The sequence below is a fragment of the Eschrichtius robustus genome, chromosome 12 (assembly GCF_028021215.1).
Source record: "Eschrichtius robustus isolate mEscRob2 chromosome 12, mEscRob2.pri, whole genome shotgun sequence".
Classification (NCBI taxonomy): domain Eukaryota; kingdom Metazoa; phylum Chordata; class Mammalia; order Artiodactyla; family Eschrichtiidae; genus Eschrichtius; species Eschrichtius robustus.
This window is the reverse complement of record NC_090835.1, coordinates 27625259-27652201: the sequence shown is the minus strand read 5'-3', so window position 1 is coordinate 27652201 and position 26943 is coordinate 27625259. Positions and strand designations below refer to the sequence as shown.

The following is a 26943-nucleotide window of genomic DNA, read 5'->3' as shown; positions in this document are numbered from 1 at the left end:
TTTAGGGAAAGGTGCAGAGTGGCCCTCTGAGGAACTGAGTGGAGGAAATATCGAGCCACTTGTGAAGCTGTTTGAAGCTATTCCTGCATGAGCAGTGACATTCCCTCCAGGAATTTGCTGTGAAAAAGTTGGATTTCTTGCATTTGAAGATATTAAAGAAATATTTATAGAGTACCCACTGTGTCCCAGGCACTGGACTAGGCATTGGAAGTAGACTCTAGATCTAGTCAGGCCTTGCTCTCCTGGGGTTTACGTTCTAATGGACAAGCTTGAGAATATTCCAGTGAACAAATGCATAACGGCAAGTGCTGGCGTCGGGGACAGGGACAGTGTAGCATCAGGTGGTCAAGGGATGGCATGTGAACGGAGACCCAGGTGGTGAGAAGGAGTTAGCTATGCCATGATGCATGAAAGAGCGTTCTAGGCTGCAGGAGGAGCAGCAGGTCCAGAGACCCTAAAGTGAGAACTAATTAGGATCAGTCAAGGAGCCATCAGAGGGCCAGTGTGTCTAGACCACCAAGGTGAAGGATCCAGGATGAGTTCACAGACAAGCAGAGCTCAGATCAGGAAGGGGCTCATCAGCCAGGCTGAGGATTTGACTCTAACTGGTATGGAAAAGCAGTGATGGATTTCGGCAAGAGAGTTACTCATCTGATTAACCTTCTCAGAAGGTCATGTGGGCCTCTGTGTGGACGTCTGGGGAGGCCAGAACGGACACAGGGAGTAGAGTTAGGAGGTGATGGCAGTGGTGACTCGGACCACTGTGGTGTCTCCACAGACAAGCGGTGGACCTGGAATTTCTTGTCAAGCTTGAGTGGTTTGGCCTCTGGACTAGAGGCTCTGGCAAGTTGCATTCCCAGCCTGCTCCTCTTCAACATTTTTTTTTGTCCGCACTCCTGAAAAGCGTGGCTTGCTAAGAGCTTGGGTTGGGAGTGTTGATACCTTGAGAGACTGGTGAGGGTGGGGACCTGGGGCGTGGTCCAAGTAAGCGGAAATGAGTCATTGCAATGGGAGTCAAGTTCCAGCGTCCAAGGAAAGGGGAGAAGAAACAGGTGGTAAACCTGGGGTATTTCCACCTCCAGGCACAGGGCGTGCGGGTCTCAAGTTGCAACGCTGCAGGCATCTGAGTGTCTGCCATCTTGGCAGGGTAGCTCTGGAGTCACATCCCTACAGTAGGCTCTGCCCTTTATTCACGCAGGGTCCTCAGGCCAGTCTTTGCCCAGAGTCTGTCTGTAAAGTGGGGATAGGCATAGCCCTTAGTGCCAAAGGAGGTGCAGAGTCAGCCTTGTCGTCGGTGACAAGGAAGGAGGAGCTTTCTGCAGCCCGAGGGCCACATGATGGCAGTGGTGACTGGGAGGAGGCCCCTCATAGATCTTTCTTCTGCAGTCATCCTTGGAGATTAAAAAACATGTGGAGACTGTGGTCCCCAATGAGCTGGCTTTAAAAATGACCCCCAGGAACTCCGGTCTGTCCCCAGCACTGGTGAATCAGAGCATCTCCCTTGTCACCTTCATCTCAATGGGAACATCCACTCCTTCCCAAAGCCAAAAGGGATCTTCCTTTAGAATTCCAGGCAATTCCAGGTTGAGAGTAGTGGTGGGGATCGGTTAAGCCAGAGATTGGCAAACTTCTTCTGCAAACAGCCAGAGAGAGCAGACATTTTCAGCTTTGGGAACCATAGGTCTTTGCTGAAACTGTGCATCTCTGCCAGGTAGCACGCAAGCAGCCAGGGACACTACACAAATGGGCGGATGTGATTGGGTTCTGGTAAAACTCTGTTTACAAAAACAGGCAGTGGACCTCATTTGATCGGTGAGCTGTCATTTGCCGACCCCTGGTTTAAGCAGAAACATGTGTGTACCCACTGGCTAATAAAAGATGTGAGTAACTTGAGGGTAAAAGCCGAAAACCCTGCATTGTCCACGACCCCCAAGGTCTCACTTTGCTTCCATCCATCTCAGCCTTTTCTCCATCTGCCTCCTCCAGCTTGGTGTTTATTTTTTAAACGAAATCACCATCATTTTAATGTTAGTGGTGACTTCTCTGAAAGACTGTGGATGTACATTTGTTTAAATCTGTTCCACATTTATTTTTTCTTCGCGTTAAAAACAATTCTTTAAATCAATATTTAGTCTCTTTGAAAAAAGCGTTAACGTTTAAAGTTACAAACTGTGTTATATTTTTACCAGCATCTCAAAAAGGCTTGATGTTTGATAACATCTTTTCAAGTGCTATGAGTAGTAGCTTTAGTATTAACTTGCAGGGAAGGAGAAGAGGGGAATGCTTCTCTAGAAGAAGGGGCCGACTCAGACACATACAGAGATCAGGCAGGCAGTAGCCATGGTCCGTCCCTCAGGATGCACAGCCCAGATGTGGTGGAGGTACCCTCAGATGCCTATTGATGCAGTAAAATGTTCTCGGGATGGTATGTGGCATGCCCCAGCAAAAGCATTTCAGGGTGGGCATTGTCTACAAACTCATCGCTCAGTGCTGGGGTTTTTCATTTTTCTTTCCTTAAATCAGGGCTCCTTTTTCAGATTCAATCTTGCTCAGACGCCATTATGTAAACACTCATTCACCAAAAGCTTGTTGACTGCCTTCTCGGGGTCAGCTAAAGAGACAGTCCAGTTTAGGGGTCAGGAAAGTACAGTCTCCAGGCCAGAACTGGCCCCTGGCTGGCCTTTGTCCTGCCCCTGAGCTAGGAATGGACTGTGTTGGTCGGAGACTTAGGGCTGCTGCTCTGCTCTGAGCCAGAGTCAAGGGTGCTAAACTCCAGCCACCCCACTCCTTTTGGGCAAACGCCACTCCTCTGGGCACCTCTTTGGAACTTTCAAGCTCTAAAGAAAAACCTTTGATTATAAAAATAATTACATCACTGGTTAACATTTGTTCCATGCTGGTGTTGTCTGTGCTAAAAGCCAAAATGTGATGTCACTTATCCCCCGGGAGGCCTGTGCTGTCCTTGTTGCCATTAGACCAGTGAGGAAACCGAGGCTCAGACGGTTAAGGAACGTGCCCCGGGCAAGGCGTGGCGAGACCGGGGCTCAGACATGGGCCCTGACCTGACTCCGCCGTGCTGCTGCCTGCATCCCGGCTTAGGGGCTTGCTCCCTGAGTGGGCAACACAACATGGTTTCAGGTGAATTATTAATTATTAAACGAGTATTTGAATGTGTACTTTTAAAAAGATACCATTTTTTAATTGATGGCACAGGTTCTCAACCAGAGTGATGATTTTGTTCCCCTTCCCTGCAGGGATATTTGGCAATATCTGGAAACATTTTCGGTGATCATGACTGAGGCGGGGGCTGCTACTGGCATTTAATGGGAAGAGACCAAGGAAGCTGTTAAACACCCCACAGGGCACAGACCAGCCCCGCAACCAAGAACGACCTGGTCCAAAGTGTTGATAGCGCCGTGGTGGAGAAGCTATGATTTATAGTATTAACATAAAGTTCCTTTTCAAAGAAGTTTACTTGAGGGAAAAAATAGTAGTTAATTTAAGGTCAGAAAGAAGTAGCAATACAGGCTCCTGAAGATAGGGCAGACATCATGAATGTGAAGCTCAGCTGGGGTATATGGAGGTAGGAAAAAGTTGCATACTTTATTTAAAATAAAATAGAACAGGCACTCGTATGGACTACCGTGGCAGTTTGCGGCCTGGGCTAGTTTTGTTGGTCAGGCTTTTTGTGGGGAGAAGTTTTCTACGTAATTCTGCTTGCCCCGGGTCTCGGCTGTGATCTTCCTGGGCGTGTTGGAAAGAACTAGCTCGGGTGCCCTGAAGGCACCAGTGCAATTTAGTTTCCTCCCAGGAAGTGTCTGGGTCCTTGGAAGTTTCTGCCCCCCACTGAGGGATCTTTGAACTAGGACAGCCTGTATATCTCTTAGTGCAGGCAGCCAGACACAAGGAGGTTTCCAAAGAGGCTGGGGTCAGGAATTCAGGTTGTAAGGAGCGATGTGTCTGACATGAGTCCTGACTGATGGCAGAGTCACGTGACGTTGCAATGACGTGTCTGTGGTGGCGATTTCTGGTAGATGAGGACCTGCCGTATATATGGGACTTGGAATTAAATTGGGATTTATCAAACGCCCTCAATTTTCCAGCACCTAATGGAAATACACATGACAGTTCCACTGTTGAGTCTGATTAAGTGAGCTCTGTGTGAAATGGTAAGGAGGGCTTGTTGATGAGAACTCCTAGTGGTGATATAAATTGAAACACATGACGGATGCTCTAAATGCAGCTCAGACATGGTAATCGGAACATGGAACCCGTGTCCCGTTGCAGGAGAATATATGTATTTGTAACCCACAATCATGTCTCTGCAACAGTGGTTTAGCTAATGCCAGGGCTCCAGAAAAATAAGACAAATTTTGTGGCCCTATAAAAAAGCGGCCGCCTGTTTACTGGGCTACCACGAAACCCCCAAACCAAAGCAAAATAGAAAATAAGGTGTTGGTGAGGATGTGAAGAAATGGGGACCCTTGTGCCCTGTTGGTGGGAACGTAAAGTGGTACAGCCACTTGGGAAACAGTAAGGAGTTTCCCCCCGAAATTAAAAATAGCATTACCATATGATTCAGCAATCCCACTTATGGGTACTTACCCAAGAGAATTGAAAGCAGGGTCTTGAAGAGATATTTGTACACTCATGTTCATAGCAGCATTATTTATAGTAGCCAAGGGGTGGAAGCAACCCAAATGACCGATGAATAGATGAACAAAATGTGGCATATACCTATAGTGGAATATTATTCAGCCTTAAAAAAGAAGGAAATCGTGTCACATGCTACAACATGGATGAACCTTGAGGACTTATTTCATTAGTGAAATAAGCCAGTCCCAAAAAGACAAATATATATATATATGTATATGATTCCACATATATATATATGTATGATTCCGCTTATGTGAGGTACCTAGAGTGTAGTCAAGTCGTAAGGCAGAAAGTAGGATGATGGTTGCCAGGAGCTGGGGTCGGGGTGCTGGGGAATTGCTGTTTAAAAGGTGCAGAGTTTCAGTTTTGCAGATGAAGAACAGATTCTGGAAATTGGTTGCACAACAGTGTGATGTGCTTACCCCTACTGAACTGTACTGTTAGACATGGTTAAGACGGTGACTTTTATGTGTGTTTTACCACAGTTTTCTAAAAAACCAGTGCCTTAATTCACAGTTGCGGGTGGTTTTGAAGGAGTGGCCTTATCAGAACAAATGCGGTCCAGTTGTGCACGACTGAACCCAGCTGTAGATGTCTGAGCGTGCAGGTTGTCCTGCTCCTAATCTTTCTTGAAAAGTGAAAGAATCCTCCTTTCCCCAACTCCTGAGAGTGGCCTCTCAGATCCAAGCTCATTTTAGTCTTGACCACGTACGGGTTCTTGTCCTGAAGCAGAAGTTGAGCCCTCACTGTGGGGTAGGAAGCGTTTCAGAAAGGTCCATCTGATGTCTCACTGCCTGTAGCATTTATAGTACATTGTACTCCGTTTTTATTTGCTTCTACTGGGATGAGAGCCAAGCCAGTAAAAGGCAAACAGCATTAATTCAGTGATGACATATGCCACTGAAAACTGTTTTTCTTTTTTTTTTTTTTTTTTTAATTTTTTGGAAAAAGCAGAATGGAGGCACTTTACTCAGATTCTGGTGGATGCTGAAATAAAAGCTGGGAGGAGTAAGGGCTGTGGGGAGGTCATTAAACCATTACCTCCCTCCCGCAGATGCTCAGAGAGGGTTAGGTATTAGACAGCATTTTGCCATAAGTTTCCACTGGAAGACATTTCTGAAACCGGCTCATTCTCTGAGTCCCGGCCCTGCCTGCCCTCACATCTTCTGACCCTCCTAGCAGCCCCTCATCACATCACATCCATGGGGGGAGAGGGGGGTGTAAGTTGATACCTCCTTTCCATTTTTATCCTCTTACACACAGACCAGCAAGATGCAGCCCTGGAAAGAGTATGAAGAAGGTCCAAGTTCACAGAGAGGAATGGCCCACGTTTATAGATGGAGCAACTGTCTGATTCATTTCTAATTGGTTGAAAAATAAAATCTCTTTGAAAATAAATATGGAATTGGGAAAGCTGCCTGGTCAGAAGCAGCCTCTTCTCTCGAGCCGAATTAGTAATTTCAGAATCCTGGTCAGGAGTTTTATTAAACCATGATTTTTGCTTTTGATGATAAGGCCTTTGTAAAAGTCCCAGGTGTGTGCGTTGTTCTGCTGATTCTTTGGGTCAGAGTGCCATCCTGCAGACAGAAATTCGACTGGCCAGAGGGAGCTGGCAACAGGAGTCAGGAGTGAAGAAAGCAGGTCTGATGTGAGACATTAGGGAGCAGTGAGGACTGTGGCAAACTGATGAGCCATGCCCTGTCTTAGAGAGTGTGCTGCTTGGTTCTAGGTGATGTTTGCCATGTGGGAATTCAGACCTGTGTTGCTAGCCAGTTTTGAACATTTCCAGGAGAAGATTCCCTTTTTTTTTTATTTTGATTTTTTGTGAACTCTATTGTTTATTAAACCTTGGCAACTAACTCACAATTTACTTAATAATTCCCGGGGGAGGGGTGCCAAACCAGACACATCTGTGGGCTGCCAGTTCACACAACCCATGGCAGGCAGGAATCGAAGGGCTAGGCCTGCTGGCAAAACCAAACCAGCTGGACAAATCAGAGATGGAGGCGAGAAGGAGGTTCATTAACCCAGAGGTCCTGCACTTGTCCTGGTGTCAGGATTTGGGCATCAGGGAGAGAGGCAAACCTTCCAGGAACAGGGCAGCCACGCTCTCTGCTGGACCTTTCAGGAGGCGGCTGGGATACGAGTGAAGCTCTGAATGAAAGTGCGCTGCTCCTAACAGTTGGGAGCACCTAATTTTATCACACCGTCAGCGCCGTTGCTTGGTTCCATTGAAAGGAAGAACGGACGTTCTCTGGACGCGGGCACTGTGCTCAATGCTTGACTGGTCAAGGCTGGCTTTCTGAGGATGCAGCCCGTGCAGTCACACAGCCCTGTGCTCAGAAGGCCCTGTGTTTGCCTTCACGTTCTGCTGTCGTTTCTTGAAACTCTTTAATAATTTCTGAACAAGAGGCCCGGTGATTTCGTTTTGCAGCTGGCACAATCTGCTTTGCACGGATTATCTCATTTAATCCTTCTAAGTCCCCTGAGAGGTGAGCGTTATCATCTGTTTCCCTTTGACAGAGGAGCGACCAGAGAGGCTCAGAGACAGGAAGTCACTTATCCAAAGTCACACAGCTAGAAAGGCCTAAGCCAGAATTTGTAATGAGGTCTGCCTGCCTCTGAAGGGCAGGATCTTGGTTTCTCTGAAAAGTTGATAGTATGTTCTAGTCTCTGGGGGCCTTGACGTGGGGAAGATTGTCAGGAGACTGAAGCAAAGGAGGAAGAGAATGTATACCCAGCTCAGGCGGCATGTTATGTGTCCCTAGTAGCTTCTGGTAGTTCACTGTTCGATTATACTTTCTCCTTTGAGGGCCTGCTGGGCCACAGATTGAGTCGGGCAGTGGGACAAGCGTCTCTCCTGAAGGATGGCACGAAGCGTAGTGCAGTCTTGTCTCAGGGCAGACTTTGAGCTTCTGGCTCTTCACTGGCGGTCTCCTCACAGGCAGCCCCCTGCTGCTGATGCCCATAGAACCCATCTGAGGTTCTGTGTGGTCGCCACACATGCCCTCATTTATTACAGCGGGATTCAGATTCAGCAAACACCCGATGAGCGCTCAGCATCTGCCCGGCGCTGTGCTAGGGTGTTGAAGAGGGAGAGGAGGGTGGTGGTGGTGCTGATAATTAGTGATGCTGTGGGTGGTGGGTGGGGATGGTGATGATCATCATCACAGTTGATAATGTTAACCAGGTGCTTGTGGTTGCCAGGCAACGTGCTAAGTGTTTTATTGCATTAGCTCATGTAATCCTCACGCCACCCACGATGTAGTGAGCAATATTATTATTTCCATTTACAGATGAGAAAACTGAGGCCCAGAGAGGTTAAGTAACTTGCCCAGAGTTGCATAGCTAGTAGGAGACAGAGCTTTATTACTGTTCTATATACAGAGAAAATCAGCCCCGCTTTGGGGGAGCTTACAGTAAGTAGTAAAAGAGCACTTGTAATTGAGTGTGATGTGTGCCGTAAAAGAAGTGCACAGCGACAACCACCATGGCGAGAATGAGAGTATTTACTTAGCATTTGCTCAATGCCGGGCACACTTCTAAGCATTCTACGTGCATCTTAAGTTTTCCCACCACCTCTATGAAGTAGGTTCTTTTATCCCATTTTATAGATGAAGAACTCCAGGCCTAAACTGATTTAAGTTATTGGTTAGAGGTCACGTAGAAGGTGGCAGAGCCAGGATTTGAACCTGTGATCTTTACTCTGCCCTCCAGAGCACAGACCGAGGGTTTGGGGAGGCTTCACGGAGAAGGTAGCCCCTGAACCAGGATTGAGGGACCAAGAGGAGCTTCTGAGGGCGGGATGGGAAAGGTGTACCTGGCAGTGAGATCAGCAGGGACAAAGGCGGAGAGGTGGGACCGTGGCCCAGCATGGTCACTGGGTGGGTGTGTGTGGCCGGGACCCATTGCAGGGGGCGCAGCAGGAGAGGATGGGGTGGGAGGAAGGCCCACTCATGAAGAGTTTTGCTGTCCCTGAGGGCAGTGTGGGATTCCTCAGGAGAGTGACAGGAAGATTCCACATGACTGTGTGGCCATGGAATGAAATTCCAGGCTCCTGGTACTGTGAAGGCAAAGCAGTACTGTGAATTTTAACATGAACTCAGCTTTATCATGCCCACGTGGAAATCCAGTAGCACTCCTACATTTGCCTGACCTTTATGTAAAAGGCCCGGGCAAATCCGGCTGCCAGTCATTAGTCCAGGCCAAGGTTAAACTGCCGTCAGAATAATTTCCTTAGGTCTCTCTCTCACACTGCAAGTTGTTGCCGGCCTGAGTTCTCCTCCATAGAAACCGCCATTCGGGGGCTGTCCAGAGAAGGATTTCTGATGTGTTCACTCCTCCATCCCCTCACAAAAACAACATCAACAAAAAACCTTACACAGCGCCATGAAATATTAGAAAGAGAAGTAGCTCAGTGGTGAAACCTGAGGGACAATTTTGGCGAAGGGTCCTTTTCAGTGATTGAGGATGAAAAGGACCTGGAGTTTGCACTCGGTCTCCTGCCCACACCTGCCTACTGTGTAGTAGCCCAGGCAAGAATCCTTTTCTGTAAGAAGGCAAGGAAAGAAATAAGACCCTGGGTATGCAGGGGCTTCCCACAGTGGATAGTGAGTTCCTTGGACGTGTGGCCTGTAATGTCAGCCCTCCTGCCATATTTTCCATTAACAGGACCATCCGGGCTTGGCGATTCCCCACTGCCAGCCAGATTATTACCTGGCTGGGCTGCCCCCTGCTCGAGCCCTGCGAAATTATCCTCATTTGCAACTGTGGTTCTTGCCGCACGTGTATTTACACATTCTAACCCAGTTAACTCATACCATGTAAGAGCTACATAATCAAAATCCCGTAAATTCCTAATTAAAATCCCTGCTTTATCTAAAAATACAAGAACAATGGGGGAAAGTGTGGCTGGCGACCAGAGCTTTGCAATTAAAGCATTATATTGAAGGATAGACTGCACATCTGATGCTTGTCTGCCTCAGCTTACAATACTGCAGTGAGTTCCACTGCAAGCCCTGGGGCCTAAAAGCGGTTCCCGTAATTCAGCCTACAGACCCTGGCTGAGGTGGCCTCTCACCCCACCGCTTCAGTGCACTCTCTCCAGAAGACATCTGCCCTTGCCCTTGGCCTGGCTAACTCCCCTTCATCCTTCAGCTCCCACCTGAACGTCAGGAAGCCCCTCCAGAATTCCTGGGCTAGGACAGCTGTTCCCCTGTACCCGTTGTGCTTCCCCTGGCGTCACATTCATTTTATTCTAATTGCTTGGTCATGTGTCTGCTTCTCCCCCTGTAAATTCCTGCCCCACGGGCACAAGGTTGTTCCTGTCTGATGTTCTGCTGCATCCGCCTCCCCTAGCACCGTGCCTGGCACACAGTCGGGGCTTGACAAATAGCTTGCCTGATGAAAAGCTGTGGAGCAAGGGATATCGAGAAACGGGCTGGCACAGTTAGGAAGGCAGTTTATAAACCGCCGGCTGCCCTGCTGTGATTTTTAATCAAAGTGTGCCTCTGTGTCTTTTTACCTGTGAGCTGGGCATAAATCTGGCCCTGCCTGTGCATGAAACAAAGGAGGGCATCAAGGTCCAGTACATTCGAGGAAACCCAGTAAAAATGCTGTAACCCATTTCTTCTTCACTCCAGGTCTTGCCTCTTTAACAGTCTCCTGCCAGGGACAGTTATCTCTTTCCTGCTCAGCCCACCTCCTCTCTCTTGGAAACCCAGCCTGATTAGCCGTGCATTTAGTCCATCCAGCAGACGGACGCCCGGGGCTGGCTGCAGGCTGGCCTCGTTTTTGCAGAGCAGGAGGAATCCTTGCTGAGCACGGGTCAGCCTGCAGCCAGCTGTGGATGACTCCGTGGGCTTCTCCTTGCGGTCACAGTGAACCTTCGCTTTCTCGCCGCGTGCCTCCCGTGACCGTCTCCGTGTACCCGGCTCTTCCCAGCCCCGCACCGCGTCTGAGCTCCATTCGGGCTACCTGGAGATTTCCAGGCATTGACCCCGCAGTTCAAGAGACTAGGTTCTCACGTGAGGCTGCTGGGGACTTGTGAAGATCCTCGGGGCCTGAGAGAGACAGGAGGAGCTGCTGGGGTAAGAGGCGCTGGTTGACCAGAGAGAATCCTGGACCATTGCACAAGCTTCCCCGGTTAACCCCGGCACTGGCTGCTGTTGGGCGGCCGATGTGCGCTAGGAGCAGAGCGAGGCGTGGCCGCCAGTCTGTGAGCTTTTAGAAGGATGGGGGGAGGGGGCAGGTGGGAGGTGAGATCAGAGGGAAAGCTCATGAACCGTATTTGAGGAAAAACAGGATCTCTGGGGATCTGGGTGGTGGGAAGCGGTAGGCAGAGGAGTCCGGGTGCTCCTGCTGGGAGGCGCTGTTGCTCAGACTTTGAGTGGCTCGTCGAGATTCTGGGGTGAGAGCACCATTGCCTTAGCTTGCGTCCTTGCGTCCAAGCCTGGGGGCCCCACACTTGGACAGTTGTCCCAGCAGGACTGTCTGTTGGGGAGAGGTGGTTTCCCAAAGCAGAAATGGGTGCGGTTACTAGAGGAAGGGGTAACAGATGCTAAGCAGACAAAGAAATACATACCCATTGTAGTCACAGCCGGTTATCTTAGTAAAACCCATCGTTGCCTCCATCCCTCCTGCCCTGGCAAACCTGCAAGGCTCCCCCGCCTCTTTCCACAGGCAAGTTTTGTGCTACATTCAGCCTTGAGCACATTTCTTCAGTGTATCCAAAGGCCGCTCAGGGACAGTAATGTTCTTGGAGTGAGGCTGGGTCTCTGTCTTCTGTGCAACTCTTCCTAACAACATCTTGAACGCTACCTGCAAATCCATCCCACTGGCGATTACAGGGTGCAGCCTGCAGAAAAGGTCCCATTTGGCTTGGGACTCAGTGGGAAGCAGTGTGGGCTGCAGATTGCCCCTCGTCACCAGGTAGCCTTGTTCTCCAGAAACCACCCAAAACTGGAGCAGAAATCTCCATCACACTCTGGCTCCCAGCTCCCCGGCTCGGCTAGCCTCTGTCCTCTAACTGGCATGGTTTCTCTTTGCAGCAGAAAAGAACACCTCTGGAATGATAAGCCGCCCTTCTCCGGGGAGGATGGAGTGGATCGTCCCTCTGATTGTGGTATCAGCCTTGACCTTCGTGTGCCTCATCCTTCTCATTGCTGTGCTAGTTTACTGGAGGTGAGTCGGCCAGGCAGCACTGACAGAGGGGGTGTGGGCGTCGGGTTGTGCTGTCAGCACGCTGCCCTGGCGGGGTGGGGGTGGGGGGCTGGCCCGAGGGGAGGGGAAGCCCATGGCCTCTTCATTCAGAAAGGTAAGGTAGCTGGAGTGTGTCTAGTGTCACCACCTGGGAGATCCGCTTTATCTGCAGGAAGCCGGTGGGCTAGAGCCACTACTGAGATGAAGGCGCTCGTGATGAGCTTCTAGGATTTAGTGCCAAAGAGGCTTTTGCTTGGGAATCAGCGAGATCCGGGTTCAAATCCCAGGCCTGCTACTTGCTGGCAACAAATCCCATTTCCACTTTGAGCTTTAGTTCCTAAACCTGCAAAATGAGTTAATAAGTTTCATAGCATTTCCAGTTTCCCTGAGACCGTGCTTCACTTTGTCGTATCCATATAGTAGCTCCTCTTGACCTGAAAATTTTTTTCATAGCCCTTTGCTGAAAATTCGGTGATAGGAAAACGTTTATCACGTTATGTGACATTTAATACACGTAGGATAAAGATGGCTGATGGTAAGTCATCCTTATATTAGCATCATCCTTGAACTGGTTCTCACTGCTTCCCACGGGAAGCCTGCTTGCAGCTTCTATTTAAAAGTTGTGTGTTTTTTCAGCTACACTCTCTCAGCCAGTTTAACTGAGTGAAGCAGGCTGGCCCACGTGGTTGGCCTGGCTGCCTTCACCTCTCAGACTGATGTAGGAAGCTTCTGCCCTTTAACAAGCTTCATCAGTGATGAATAGGTGTCATATTTCCCTCCCTCCCTCCCTTCTTTCCATTCATTTGATGAACTTTGAGCCCCTGTTGTGTGCCAGACACTCTTCTCTCATGGAGCTTACATCTTAGTGGGGGAGACAGGCAATAAATAAAGCAAACAAGGTGGTGGTAAGTGTATAATGGAGAAAACTAAATCTGGAAAGCAGAGGGGAGATGCTGAGGCTTAGCGGTGAGTGGTCAGAGTGGTTAAGGAAGGCCTGCCTGGCGAGTGGTATTTGTCCAAAGACGTAAAGGAGGAAGGAGTCAAATGGGCTCCATCTGGGGCATGTTCCAAGCAGAGGAAACAGCATGTGCAAAGGCCCTGAGGCAGGAGTGCGCCTCGTATGTTCCAGGAATGGCCAAGAGGTGTGGCTGGAGCAGGTGAGAATGGGGGAGAGTGGTAGGAGAGGGTATCAGGAAGAAACAGGATGGAAGGGAGTTGGGTCAGGTACCGCTTTGTGGGCCATTGTAAACACATTGCCTTTGACTCTAAGAGAAGTACTGTTTGGTAGAGAAGTGTTGTGATCTAACTTCAGGATTACTTGGCTATGCTGCAAAGACCACTGAAGAGGAACAGGGGCAGAAGCAGAGAGACCAGGTAGAAGACTACTGAACTGGTCCCAGAAGGAGTGATGGTGTCTCCCATGAGGGCAGCAGTGCAGGTTGTGGAACTGATTGGATATAGATACATTCTGAAGGTGGGATCAACAGAATCTGCTGACAGATTGGCCTGTGTCCCTAGGTCTGTTTTCAGTTGGAAAGAACAAGAGAAGAAGGAAGGGTTCATCCGAGGCTTCCCCAGGCGTCTAACTATGGCCCTGTTAGTGCTACAGACCAGCTAGATGATGGATTATATTGTGTTTCAGGGTGAGCCTAGAAACGCTAGAGCCACCTCCATGCCATCCTTTCTCCAGGACAGTGGTTTGCAAACAAATAGTTGTCTGGAGCCCGTTAGTAAGTGGGAGGCTGCCTAACGTGGGTTGAACTGAGCACACAGAGGTAACGAAAGGTCTGCCTGCCCTTCTCTTGGCTCTTTTTGGTGCTGTGTGGCTTTAGTTGCAGACTCTCCCCACGAAGGAGCACAGAGAACCCGCAGCTGCCCCAGGCTGGGTAACCCCAGCAACCCCAGTGTGAAAAAGTTCCTGTTCCAAATAGTTCTAGCAAAAACCTCAGGGTTGTTTCTGGTTGGCCCACCTTGGCTCTCTGCCTGCCTGAGAATGGATCACTCTGACAAAAGAAGACCATGGACATTTGGCCAAGCAGACATGTTGATGGCAAGCTGCTTACAGGAAGGGGCTGTGTAATGTCATAAAGAGAGCTTTCAAGACCCTTACATCCAAGGTGTTTTTTCCCATTAGAAATTCACACTGTTTATATTTTTGACAAACTCAGTGAGTCTGAATCAAAAATATGTATTGAGTAATACATTATTATTTCATATATGTAAATATATGAAATAATATACATATATTTAAAATATATGTATAATGTCTTATATATATTACTTATATATATACATATATATGTTTATGTTCAAAGGTTGGTTTAAAGTAACCAGAGCTTTAAACCTCCTCCAGTAGACGCTGCCTGTGAGTTTTTACCAAACTCCTAACGCCAGTACACAAAAATGAGCGGGAAGGAGAAAATTCTTACAGAGCAAGCAAAGTAAAATTGAACTAGCATCAGGACGGATGAGTTTGCTAAGCATGAGAACAGCCTAGAGGGATAAAGACCTTTTTAATGTCCATCTTTTTTTTTTTCTTTATTACTAATGTGAAAGAGAGAAGCGTTGGGGAGCTCACACAGAAAATGGGTAAATGCAGAGAAGATGGGTATTTCCCTTCGACGATGCAGTTTTGAAGCTAGACCAGCAGTGCTCCTCTCCTGCCTTTTGAGGCACGGTGAGAGCGGATGATTGGCAAACAGACTTGACCTAAGTAGAGCATCGAGGCAGATCAAAACCTTCTGGAGTGTTTCCTCAGGTGGCAGGCCTTGACGCTGGGGGTTCCAACCAGCTCGCCACGGTGGCAGTTTCTACAACCAAGGACTGAGCCTTTACAGCTATTGCTCTGGTTTCTGTGTGTTCACTTAGGGCTCTTTTCACTGTAATTGCATGGGTTCATGAAACCGTTGGAAGTGAAAGCCGAGGACTCTGAATTGTTTCTCCACTAGTGTCCCTTGCACGATGTTGGTGTTTGCTGATGTTCACAGAGTCCTTTTTGAGCACCAGCCGCTGTGCCAAGCCCTCGCCAGGACCCATCTCCTGGGATCCTTGCGACAAATGTGTATGTTACCATCCCCATATTAAAAGTAAGGGGCAGAAGCTCAGGGCGGGCACGTGACTCGTGAAGGGTTCTGCAGGAAGTGGTGGACCCTGGTTTTGAACACAAGATGTCTTCAGTGTAGAATCCATAAACTTATTGAACCACTGAGATACATACCTGGTACTACGCTGAATCCTGTGGAGGCTGAGCGTGATGGATGGTCAGCTGTAAGTCACGTGGACTTGGGATCCGTGGGGCTGTCCTGCCAGTGCCTGACCGTTAGACTCAGCTGCTTTGTTTGACCAGGGAAGGGAAAGGGAGCCAGCATTTGTGGAAATGCCTACCGTGGGCTCAGGAGTGTGCATCGTTCTCATCCAATACTGGTCAGGACCATTTCTGTTACAGCTGACAGAGATCTCTTCCCAACTGCCTTAAGCACAGGAAAGAAAGAGTTGGTTGATTCGTGACGTTGGATGTTCAGGAGCATCAGGCCCAGCTCTTTTCGGAAGACAGAACAAGGAAAACGGGGCTCGGCATGTTTTGTGAGCCTCTTTCTCTCTCACTCTGTCTCTGGGATCTGCACTCTCTCTGTCTGTATGGTCTTTTCTCTTGGAAAGGCCCTCTGACTGTTTCCACATGGTGGCCTCTGGCCCATGTTGGACTTACATCCCCCCATCCCAGTGGAAAGGGAATTTCTCTCCTCCAGTGGTGCCAGTGAAACCCCAAGATGGCATGTCTTAGGACTGACTCAGGTTATTTACCCATCCCCAGAGCCCTCTGGCAGCCAGGGGGGATATAGACTTGTCAGGCCTAGGTCTTATATTTAACTCTGGAGCCCAGAAATGAGGACATTGCCCTCGAAACCACATGCATTGAAGGTGGACAAGGGGTAGTTCCCCAAAGGACCATCAAGACCCAGAGAGGCGACTGGATGCAGGTGCCAGGCAGACAGAAGAGGGCGGTGTCCCCTCCAAAAGCTGGGAAATTGGAATCAAGGAGGAGAGGGATTTGCACTAAGAAAAGGGAATTCAGACTTGGATAGCAGGGGAAATACATGTGTAAATAGCTGGAAAGAAACAAGGCAGGCGTGTGAGCTCAGCGCGGCCAGCCGCGGGTTCTCACTAGGACTCTGGTGTCACACGTGTGTGTGTGTCATGCCCTGGAAAAATGGGGGGTGCTTTCAATCCTGTCTCAAGTGCAGGATTATTAAAGAGTGCATGCAGGAGTCTAGAAGGTTCAGCTAAGGGTTCTGCTATGAAATAATAAAGCTATTTTACTATTCTGTGGGCATCGGAGCCCCTTGCAGCTCCTATTCAGCAAGCGCTTATGGAGTGCCTGCCACACACTGTGCTGGGCCTGGTGATTTAGGGTTGATGTCCCTTCCCTCGAGGCCCTCACCATCCACTGGGCGACGCAGTCAGGTGAACAAAGACTATGGCGAGTGTATGGAGAGGAGCGAGCCCAAGCTGCTGTGACAGCACGTAGGCAGGACTTGGAGCAGGCCGCGGGAGCGGGGTGGCGTCAGAGAAGGCTCCCTGGAGGATCTGATGCCCGAGCCGGGCCTTGAAGCACAGCGGTCCAAAGCCAGTGAAAGGGGCGTGGAGGCATGGGGCTGGAGAGAGAGAACCTGGCCTCTCGTAAGCAGGCACCTGTGGTTCAGTGTTGCTGGAACAAAGCATGAGGACAGGAGGGGCCCGATCGCGAAGGCCCCGGATGCCACTGCCTTATCCTGAGAGTGATGGAAACGCATGAAGGGCCAAAGCTGCAAGAGGGCAAGACAAAAAGTGGCAAACGCTGGCAGGTGAAGTACGAACACGGGCCAGGGTCAGACAGCCTGGATTTGGGGCCAGGCTTTACCAGTCCCTCACCATGTGTGTCGCCTTAGAGCATGTATTCCTAACGGGAATGTGATCATCCCCAAAGCGGTGAAAATGGGTTTGGAGAAGGTGAAAAAACTGACTTTTTATATATCAAGCACAGATATATATATATATATATATATATATACACACACACGCATATCTAGTACATACACAGATATGCAGTTTGTCATTGATATTAAAATTTCATTGGAAGGGAGTGATTAGGAAAAAAATGTCTCTAAAGGCCCCTTAGGGGAGGTGCCTATGAAAAAAAGGGGGAGAAACACTACCTTAGACACAAGACTCCTCCACCACCTTCAGCGTCCTCCTCTGCAAAATAGAGTTAAGAAATGTGCCAGTGAGTTCATGTGAGGATTAGGTCTGAGCACCAGGAAATGCTCATTCCAGTGCCTGGCAGCCGGTGAATATCAGATCCCTGACTGTAGAGAAAAATACAAATTTAATTCTGGGTCCTGCTGTGCCTAAAGAGAAGTCATTGTTCTCGAATAAAGAAAATCAGGTTTACAGATCTAAACAGATGCTGTCCCGGACATGTAATCATATTGTAGGACTGCACACACTTCCCAATTATATGTTCACTGCTTAACACATGGCTTGAAAATAACTTTCGGAATTTCCTTCTAGAATTCCTTCTTTTGCATGATCTCAGTTGTGCAAAGTACTTATCCTAGAAACAGCTGAAAGTTGCCTGTTGGGAGCTAAGGATAGTAGAAATGTAGGTGAACCTACCGAGCAGAACCACTTTGGGCCAGAAGAGGGAAGGGCGACCATAAAGCTAATGATTGGTTTGGGTGATGCTCTTAATGGGCTTGGAGACAATTCCAGAGGAGCTCACCCTAAGTAACTAAGGATGTGACCCCACCCACGGCCCCGTCCCTTCCGAAACAACACTGAGGCCGGGTGGCCAGCCTGGGCAGTGCTGGAATCAGCTGCTGGAGCTGCTGCAGGAGATACCCCCCGACACCCAGTGGCCTAACCACACGAAGCTGAGTCCTCACCGTGTGAAGTCTGAGGGGGGTTGGGCAGCCCTTTCCCACCTATGGTGGAGAAAAAATTGATAGAAAAATCGACGAGGCACCTAGCTCTCAACTGCACGGCCCGGGAGTGTAATCCTCCACTCCTGTTTGCTCCCCATTGGCCACAGATGGCCCCTCAGCCCCAAGGACACAGGATAAGTTGGGGAGCGCACTGATATTCGTGGAGCACAGCCAGAAGTATCCTTAGACATTTAGGCCCTTTGGCATCATTGGGTTAAGAGTATGTTTCCTGAAAGGGACCCCTTTGGAGGCCAATTGTTAGTCTCGTTACATCACATTTGGCCAAAACTAAAAAATATAGGTAGAGACCTCGTATATTTTTGGTCAACTGGAAGATATACAGAGGTCCATTGGGAGCTATTTGAGCAGCATTTTTACAGGCAGCAACATGGGTTTGTGGGAGAAGTTTTATTTTGAAATACGGTTGGCTGAGATGTTACAGGTAGTTCTCTCTCCGAGTCTCCTTGCAAAGGTGTGCCTTGAAGAGATGTAGTAAAATCTGTAACAATGCAGAAGGTGCTGTAAAGCTAGGAAGAAACATGCAGAGCGTTTTGGCACCAGGGTCAGGGCGGTGGGACAGCTGATAAAGATAAAATCAAGGAAAAATCAATGAGCACTTACCACTTGCCTCCTTTTATAAATGGTGCCCTGTGTGTGCCTTGTAAATAGTGTAACCCATATCAACATGCGATGGTGCAGGGCTGTAATCGTTTCAGTTGAAACGAGGGAGAAGAAATCAATTCAGTACTTTTTAAAGTGTGCCATTTTGGCCCTGTTCCTCAAGATGGTAACAAAACGCACCTTTTGAATGACTACAGTCAGAAAGTACGTTCCAAGAGCTCCAGCCCCCCGTCTTACCAAGACAAGCTGTTATATGGCATTAATGTGCTGACGTTCCTGAAAAAGACTTGGAGCAGCACAGCTGCTGCCACTCAGAAAGAAGAGGAAATTCTGGAGAAGGTTTCTTTGCGATTTGCATAATTTGAGGTTGATGCTGGGAAAAGAGCTATATATACAGGGTGTCCAGTCCGTATGCTGGGGCATGCAGCTTGTTTATTTATTAACTTGTTCCATAGAATACCTTAGCAACTGTGAGCAAGACATGAGTGTCCACTTCGAATTGTCAGTATTGTGAAGATATTTTTAATTCTTTTTTTTTCTGTTATCTTGAGGAAAATTGCTTTGAAGGTAGCTCTTCTCTCTCTGATGAGGAAAGAAAGTCTTACCCTGACATGGCTTCATATATCTTAAGGCCTAGACAGCCAAGAATCTTTTATTGAGTATTCACCATAATACACATGTGCTAAGCGGATTAACATTCGAATCCTTGGAATTATTACATCCATTTTGCAGATCAGAAAACTGAGGCTTGGTAAAATCATAAGTCACAGTGTTAATCTTTGGTGGATCCTGGATTTGAACCCAGCCACTCTGACTTCATTGCCCACTGTGTTAATCATTACATTGTTTTGCCTAGACGAGGAATAGCTTGTCTGGAGGCATTTACTTCCTTCCACAGCCTGTTTTTATAGCACATGTTTGTGTGTTGAAAAGATCCTATGTTTTGGATTTGCCAAAAACACAAAGGAGAAAACCTGAGGACCAACTATATGTATTTTCAAGTGTTTTAGAAGCCGAATAGATTTTGATGTTGAATAATATCACCTATCTGTTCTGTTCTTAGTTCCAGCTAATCAGTGCTGTCGTACCTTGATGACAAATTGAGCATCTTATTGACCGTAATTCTAGCTTGGGAAAGAACTTTCCAGAAGTATAAAACAGCTTTTCTTCTCAGACTCAGATAGGGCTGAGCTAACTACACAGACTCTGGAACAGAAAACTGGAAACTCAAAGTGGGAATTTTAACATCTAACCCAGGTTTGTTGCAGTTTGGTATTAGAAGGATTTCACTTTCTGATCTGAGAAATTCACATCCCTCTTCAGCCCATGACTGAGCTGTCTGTAAATTCCGTGGTAAATCAGTCAACACCAATTTAGCTTCATAGGCAGATAGAAGAAGGTCTCTCTTTTACTCTCATCTTTAGACGTTCAGAAATTTTGCCCTCTGTTGGTGCCTCCTCATTAAGAATGCTGTTCATGAAAGCAAGTGCATTGTGTTGACGTTGCAATTTTTCTCTTCCCTGGATGTTCGGGGGAGACAGTGTAGTAAATAGGAAGGGACACAAACCACAAATGTGTGTGGATTTTGAGTTGGCATAACAGAGCCTCTGGTAGACAAACAGATGCGTGTCAGGTCAAGTGTGGGCATGCGCTAACACCCTTCTTGCTGGAGGAATGGCGGACCACGTGTGCCCAGCGGAGCTCGCATCCCTCCTGGATTCCACAGTAGCAGCCGTGACACTCAGAGCTGCTGTGAGCCGGGCACACGCTCTGCGCCCATCTGCTCTAGCAGCGGGCGCTTCCATGCGTGCTCTCTGATGACTGGATTTGGTTTAGATGTTTGCACTCCCCCCCTCCACCCCAGGAAAGTCACAAAGGAGATGGTGTAATAGCAGTGATCCCTCCCATGCACGTGACTGTGGACAGATAGCAAGGGGGAAGCATTGTCAATCACAACAGTCAATAATGGTGAATTAACATGAAGCAAACATGGCATGACTTAATCCTCATAGCAGCCATGGGTGGTGGCCAAGGTGGCGGGGACTGCATCACCTTCTTCCAAGGGAGAAGACAGCGTCCAGAAGGGGAATGGACTTGCCCAGGATCACAAGCTAGTATGTTTGGGAAGTACAGTTGACCTTTGAACAACGCATCTTTGAACTTCAGGGGTTGACTTATACTCGGATTTTTTTCAGTAGTCAGCACTACAGTACTATACGATCTGTGTTTGGTGGAATCCATGGAATCACAGGTGTGGAGGAACTGTGGACATGGAGGGCCAACTACATTATATGCAGATTTTCGACTGTGCAAAGGTCGACACCCTAACCCCCGTGTTGTTCAAGAGTCAGCTATATTCACACCTAGGGCTTTGTTTTGTTTTGTTGACCTAAGACCCTTTACAGCTGGCTTGTGTATTCCTTCCTTCATTTGTTCATTCAAAGACATTTCTCAAGGATCTAGTCTGTGTCGGGCACTGGAGATGCTGCAAGGAGACGGAATTCCTGTCTCAAGGAGCGTGTAGGTTAACGGAGGAGATGAGCAGGTAGACAAAGTTTATCCCAAATAGAGGTCAAAAACTGGCCTCCAGGGCTTCCCTGGTGGCGCAGTGGTTGAGAATCTGCCTGCTAATGCAGGGGACACGGGTTCGAGCCCTGGTCTGGGAAGATCCCACATGCCGCAGAGCAGCTGGGCCCGTGAGCCACAGTTACTGAGCCTGCGCGTCTGGAGCCTGTGCTCCGCAACAAGAGAGGCCGCGACAGTGAGAGGCCCGCGCACCGCGATGAAGAGTGGCCCCCGCTTGCCACAACTAGAGAAAGCCCTCGCACAGAAACGAAGACCCAACACAGCCGTAAATAAATTAATTAATTAAAAAAAAGAAAAGAAAAAAAGTGGGACTCCTGATATTCATCCCACTTAAAAAAAAAAAAAAAACTGGCCTCCAGATCTGTTTTATGTAGCTGACTTCTTGTTCTTTTGGGTTTTTTTAAACATGTCCTTCCTTCCTTCCTCCCTCCCTCCCTTCCTTCCTTCCTTCCTGTTTTGGCTGTGCCATGCAGCACACAGGATCTTAGTTCCCCTACCAGGGATCGAACCCGTGCCCCCTGTAGTGGAAGCGTGGAATCTTAACCACTGGACCGCTAGGGAAGTCCTGACATCTCGTTTTTAAGAATCTGAATTATTTTGAAAATAGGAAGATTTTGCTTAAAACCCCAGCTGTCTGGGTTCTCGTGATAAACAGGGAGGTCGACATCACTGTTCTCACATCCCCTCATGGCACTAGCAGGCTGCACAGAGCCAACTGTGGTCCCCTGCTCGCCAGTCTGCCCATCTCTGCCCTCCACTTAAATGTGCATTCTTCATTGCAAAATAAAGTCCACTTTTGTGGGCAGGCTCAGATTCTTTCTGAGGGAATTTGGGGCACATACACAGGCATTGGGTCAGACCAAGCTGCTTTACTGTATCTCTTGTGAGGGAGGGCATAAGAATCAAAAGATGGGTTTACATGCAATTCAAGTCTAGAAAAAGCCAAGCTTCCAGGTCGTACTTTTTGGTGGCTTTGTGTGATCCCCTTTATCTTTTCTGTAAACAAACCACTCACGGGGCCACCTGTATTCTGGGCATCATTCTTCTTTTATAAACTGGTAAACTGCCCATGTCACTCATCTCTCTGGGGAACCTGTACCTGTAGGTATAGTTCAAGAAGTTTTTTTTTTTTTTTTTTAATCATTAGGAATAACTGTTAGAATCCAGCTCGTCAAAGCCTGACAACGTGTGGAGCCAGTGGGGAGAAGAATGCACATTTCATGCCAAAACGTGCTTGCCTCGGAGGGTTGAGTTTCTGATGACATGGTGGTGTCTTGCTCTGAGATGCTAAAAGCATGGGGGTAGGGAGCCTCTAGAGACCCCAGCTGTTCCTGAAGATGGGCAGCTATTTTTTTCTTTCTCTGGGCAGCTCTGTGCAGGGAGATCTGGGTCACGTGGGCGATCCTAGGCAACTTTTGCTCAATAACTGTTTCCCAAATGGCTACTCAGGGCCCTTTCAGAATTCACGAGAACCGTCCGTTGTTATAGTAACCGGCCCCCTGCTGTCGAGTTGGCCCTGAGATGCCAGTTGAAGCTCTTAGAACCAGGGAACACGTAGTCATTTAGACAAAAGCAGGGAGAGATTCACCACTAAAGGTTGCTGTTTAAACACTATGATACTCAAAAGACAGGACCCACTCTGTTAAGAAGTGAATGGATACATTTTTCAACCAAGCTAGCTTTTCAGGAAAAGGGAAACTCCTTATAATGTCCAGTCTCTGCTACATAACCAACACCTTTCTTTGGATTTCTCTGAATTAAGTGTCCTCTCTCCCAGGGCAGATCAGGTCTGTCCTGTCGGGTTGCTCAGGTAGCCCCCTCGATTATTCAGGATGTTAGTTTTATGGCATTTGCTTCTCAGCGGAGTGTTGTCAGTTTACAGGGTGGTAGTTTGAAGCGCCTGTGATTGTGTGTGAGGAGAAACTGCGGAGATAGCCGGCTCTGCTCCAAAATTCCCGAAAGAGTGAGTCTGGCAGAATTCAGAGTAGGGCTAAGGGTTGAGAGGAAGTCTAAATATTTTAGGAAGCTGCAAATTTCAAGTTCTTATGAAAATCTGCAAAAACACTCCACACACTCGTGATTTCCTCGGATTAATGTTGGTAGCCGCACTGAGTATGTGCGTGAGGTTTTGAGGACAGTTGTTGTAGTTGCAGAATGTACTCAATAGAGGGAGACAAGAAGTTCTGAATTACAGCACCCTCCCCTTCCCTTCCTCACCCCGACACTTTTTAATCATTTTCCCAAGTTTTGACTCCTCCCTAATTTGGTTTCTGCGCCAAGCACTTTTACCCAACTTGGAGTCTAATAATTAACAAAATAAATGAAAGCTTGTATTAAGGGAGAAGAAAAACCGAATAGTTGAGAATTAGAGGATGTCTATTCCTAGAAGTAGAAAACCACCAAGTAAATCAGAAGTTAACAAATGTTCTTTGAAATCACATAACCTGAATTCAGAGTTCTGCATGGGATTCATTAGAACTTCTAAAAAAGAGAACCTTCCTATATCGGAGTTAAGTCTTCACTGTTCTATCAATGGAGTTTGGAAAGAATAGGAATCCTTTCAGTGTGAAATGCTATAGCCCAGGTGGTTTGGGGATTAAATATAATTAAATGAACATTTTCCAGTGTGAAAAAAGTGCATCTTTCAAATGCTAGAGCCCAGTCTCCGATTCTCTGGTCATTTAAGTTTTAAGGGGAAACGAAATATCGGACTTTATATTTGGTAATAACTTGCCAACTGCTACCTCTGCCTTATCTGAGGAGCCCTCGTACTATTCCACCATCTGTATCGTGAATCAGGAAAGTGTTTGTCCAGAGATGAGAGGAATGCATGGGGAAAAGGCAAAACCCCGGATTGGTCTAACAGCACTGAATTCAGAGAAATTTGTGGCAGAAGGGAGGTTCAAACGGTACCAAATAGATTCCTCCCAAGTTCTATTTATTCCAATGGTATTTTAAGCCATCCTGTTTGCCAGGGGAGCTCGTCAAAAGTGGAAGGACCAGAGGTCATTATTGGGTTGGTGATATCTTTTTTACATTTTTTTAACATCTTTATTGGAGTATAATTGCTTTACAATGGTGTGTTAGTTTCTGCTGGATAACAAAGTGAATCAGCTATACATATACATATATCCCCATATCTTCTCCCTCTTGTGTCTCCCTCCCATCCTCCCTATCCCACCCCTCTAGGTGGTCACAAAGCACCGAGCTGATCTCCCTGTGCTATGTGGCTGCTTCCCACTAGCTATCTGTTTTACATTTGGTAGTGTACATATGTCCATGCCACTCTCTCACTTCATCCCAGCTTACCCTTCTCCCTCCCCGTGTCCTCAAGTCCATTCTCTAAGTCTGTGTCTTTATTCCTGTCCTGCCCCTAGGTTCTTCAGACCTTTTTTTTTTTTTTTTTAGATTCCATATATATGTGTTAGCATACGGTATTTGTTTTTCTATTTCTTTTTTTTTTTTTTTTTTAATACTCGGGAGTTTCCCTTTTTTTTTTTTTTTAAATAACAGCATTTTATTTATTTATTTATTTTTATTTTTGGCTGTGTTGGGTCTTCGTTTCTGTGCGAGGGCTTTCTCTACTTGTGGCAAGTGGGAACCACTCTTCATCGCGGTGCGCGGACCTCTCACTATCGCGGCCTCTCTTGTTGCGGAGCACAGGCTCCAGACGCACAGGCTCAGTAGTTGTGGCTCACGGGCCCAGCCACTCCGTGGCATGTGGGATCTTCCCAGACCAGGGCTCGAACCCGTGTCCCCTGCATTGGCAGGCAGATTCTCAACCACTGCGCCACCAGGGAAGCCCGTTTTTCTATTTCTGACTTACTTCACTCTGTATGGCAGACTCTAGGTCCATCACCTCACTACAAATAACTCAATTTCGTTTCTTTTTATGGCTGAGTAATATTCCATTGTATATATGTGCCACATCTTCTTTATCCATTCATCTGTTGATGGACACTTAGGTTGCTTCCATGTCCTGGCTATTGTAAATAGAGCTGCAGTGAACATTGTGGTACATGACTCTTTTTGAATTATGTTTTCTCAGGGTATATGCCCAGTAGTGGGATTGCTGGGTCGTATGGTAGTTCTATTTTTAGTTTTTTAAGGAACCTCCATACTGTTCTCCATAGTGGCTGTATCAATTTACATTCCCACCAACAGTGCAAGAGGGTTCCCTTTTCTCCACACCCTCTCCAGCATTTACTGTTTGTGGATTTTTGATGATGGCCATTCTGACCAGTGTGAGGTGACACCTCATTGTAGTTCTGATTTGCATTTCTCTGATGATTAGTGATGTTGAGCATCCTTTCATGTGTTTGTTGGCAATCTGTATATCTTCTTTGGAGAAATGTCTACGTAGGTCTTCTGCCCATTTTTGGGCTGCGTTGTTTGTTTTTGTGATATGGAGCTGCGTGAGCTGCTTGTAAATTTTAGAGATTAATCCCATTGTCAGTTGCTTAATTTGCAAATATTTTCTCCCATTCTGAGGGTTGTCTTTTCATCTTGTTAACCATTTCCTTTGCTGTGCAAAAGCTTTTAAGTTTCATTAGGTCCCATTTGTTTATGTTTGTTTTTATTTCCATTTCTCTAGGAGGTGGGTCAAAAAGGATATTGCTGTGATTTATGTCATAGAGTGTTCTGCCTATGTTTTCCTCTAAGAGTTTTATAGTGTCTGGCCTTACATTTAGGTCTTTAATCCATTTTGAGGTTATTTTTGTGTATGGTGTTAGGGAGTGTTCTAATTTCTTCTTTTACATGTAGCTGTCCGGTTTTCCCAGCACCACTTATTGCAGAGACTGTCTTTTCTCCATTGTATACTCTTGTCTCCCTATCAAAAATAAGGTGACCATATGTGCGTGGGTTTATCTCTGGGCTTTCTATCCTGTTCCATTGATCTATATTACTGTTTTTGTGCCAGTACCATACTGTCTTGATTACTGTAGCTTTGTAGTATAGTCTGAAGCCCAGGAGCCTGATTCCTCCAGGTCCGTTGTTCTTTCTCAAGATTGCTTTGGCTATTCGGGGTCTTTTGTGTTTCCATACAAATTGTGCAATTTTTTGTTCTAGTTCTGTGAAAAATGCCATTGGTTGTTTGATAGGGATTGCATTGAATATGTAGATTGCTTTGGGTAGTATACTCATTTTCACAATGTTGATTCTTCCAATCCAAGAACATGGTATATCTCTCCATCTGTTGGTATCATCTTTAATGTCTTTCATCAGTGTCTTATAGTTTTCTGCATACAGGTCTTTTGTCTCCTTAGGTAGGTTTATTCCTAGGTATTTTATTCTTTTTGTTGCAGTGGTAAATGGGAGTGTTTCCCTAATTTCTCTTTCAGATTTTTCATCATTAGTGTATAGGAATGCAAGAGATTTCTGTGCATTAATTTTGTATCCTGCTACTTTACCAGATTCATTGATTAGCTCTAGTAGTTTTCTGATAGCATCTTTAGGATTCCGTATGTATAGTATCATGTCATCTGCAAACAGTGACTGATTTACTTCTTCTTTTCTGATTTGGAAAGCTTTTATTTCTTTTTCTTCTCTGATTGCTGTGGCTAAAACTTCCAAAACTATGTTGAATAATAGTGGGGAGAGTGGGCAACCTTGTCTTGTTCCTGATCTTAGAGGAAATGGTTTAGTTTTTCACCATTGAGAACGATGTTGGCTGTGGGTTTGTCATATATGGCCTTCATTATGTTGAGGTAAGTTCCCTCTATGCCTACTTTCTGGAGGGTTTTTATCATAAATCGGTGTTGAATTTTGTCAAAAGCTTTTTCTGCATCTATTGAGATGATCATATGGTTTTTCTCCTTCAATTTGTTAATATGGTTTATCACATTGATTGATTTGCGTATATTGAAGAATCCTTGCATTCCTGGGATAAACCCCACTTGATCATGGTGTATGATCCTTT

The 26943-nt window shown here is 46.9% G+C and overlaps 1 protein-coding gene across 3 annotated transcripts in view; it reads left to right on the top strand.

The window, feature by feature from the left end:
* PTPRG (protein tyrosine phosphatase receptor type G) overlaps positions 1–26943 on the top strand; it is a 723417-nt gene that overhangs the window by 623105 nt on the left and 73369 nt on the right. For 2 of the 3 annotated variants that reach the window (XM_068557228.1, XM_068557226.1), the window contains exon 13: positions 11706–11838. In XM_068557228.1, coding sequence (XP_068413329.1) covers positions 11706–11838 — 133 coding nt within the window. The remainder of the gene's footprint in view (positions 1–11705; positions 11839–26943) is intronic. The other variant, XM_068557227.1, reaches the window with a different exon arrangement.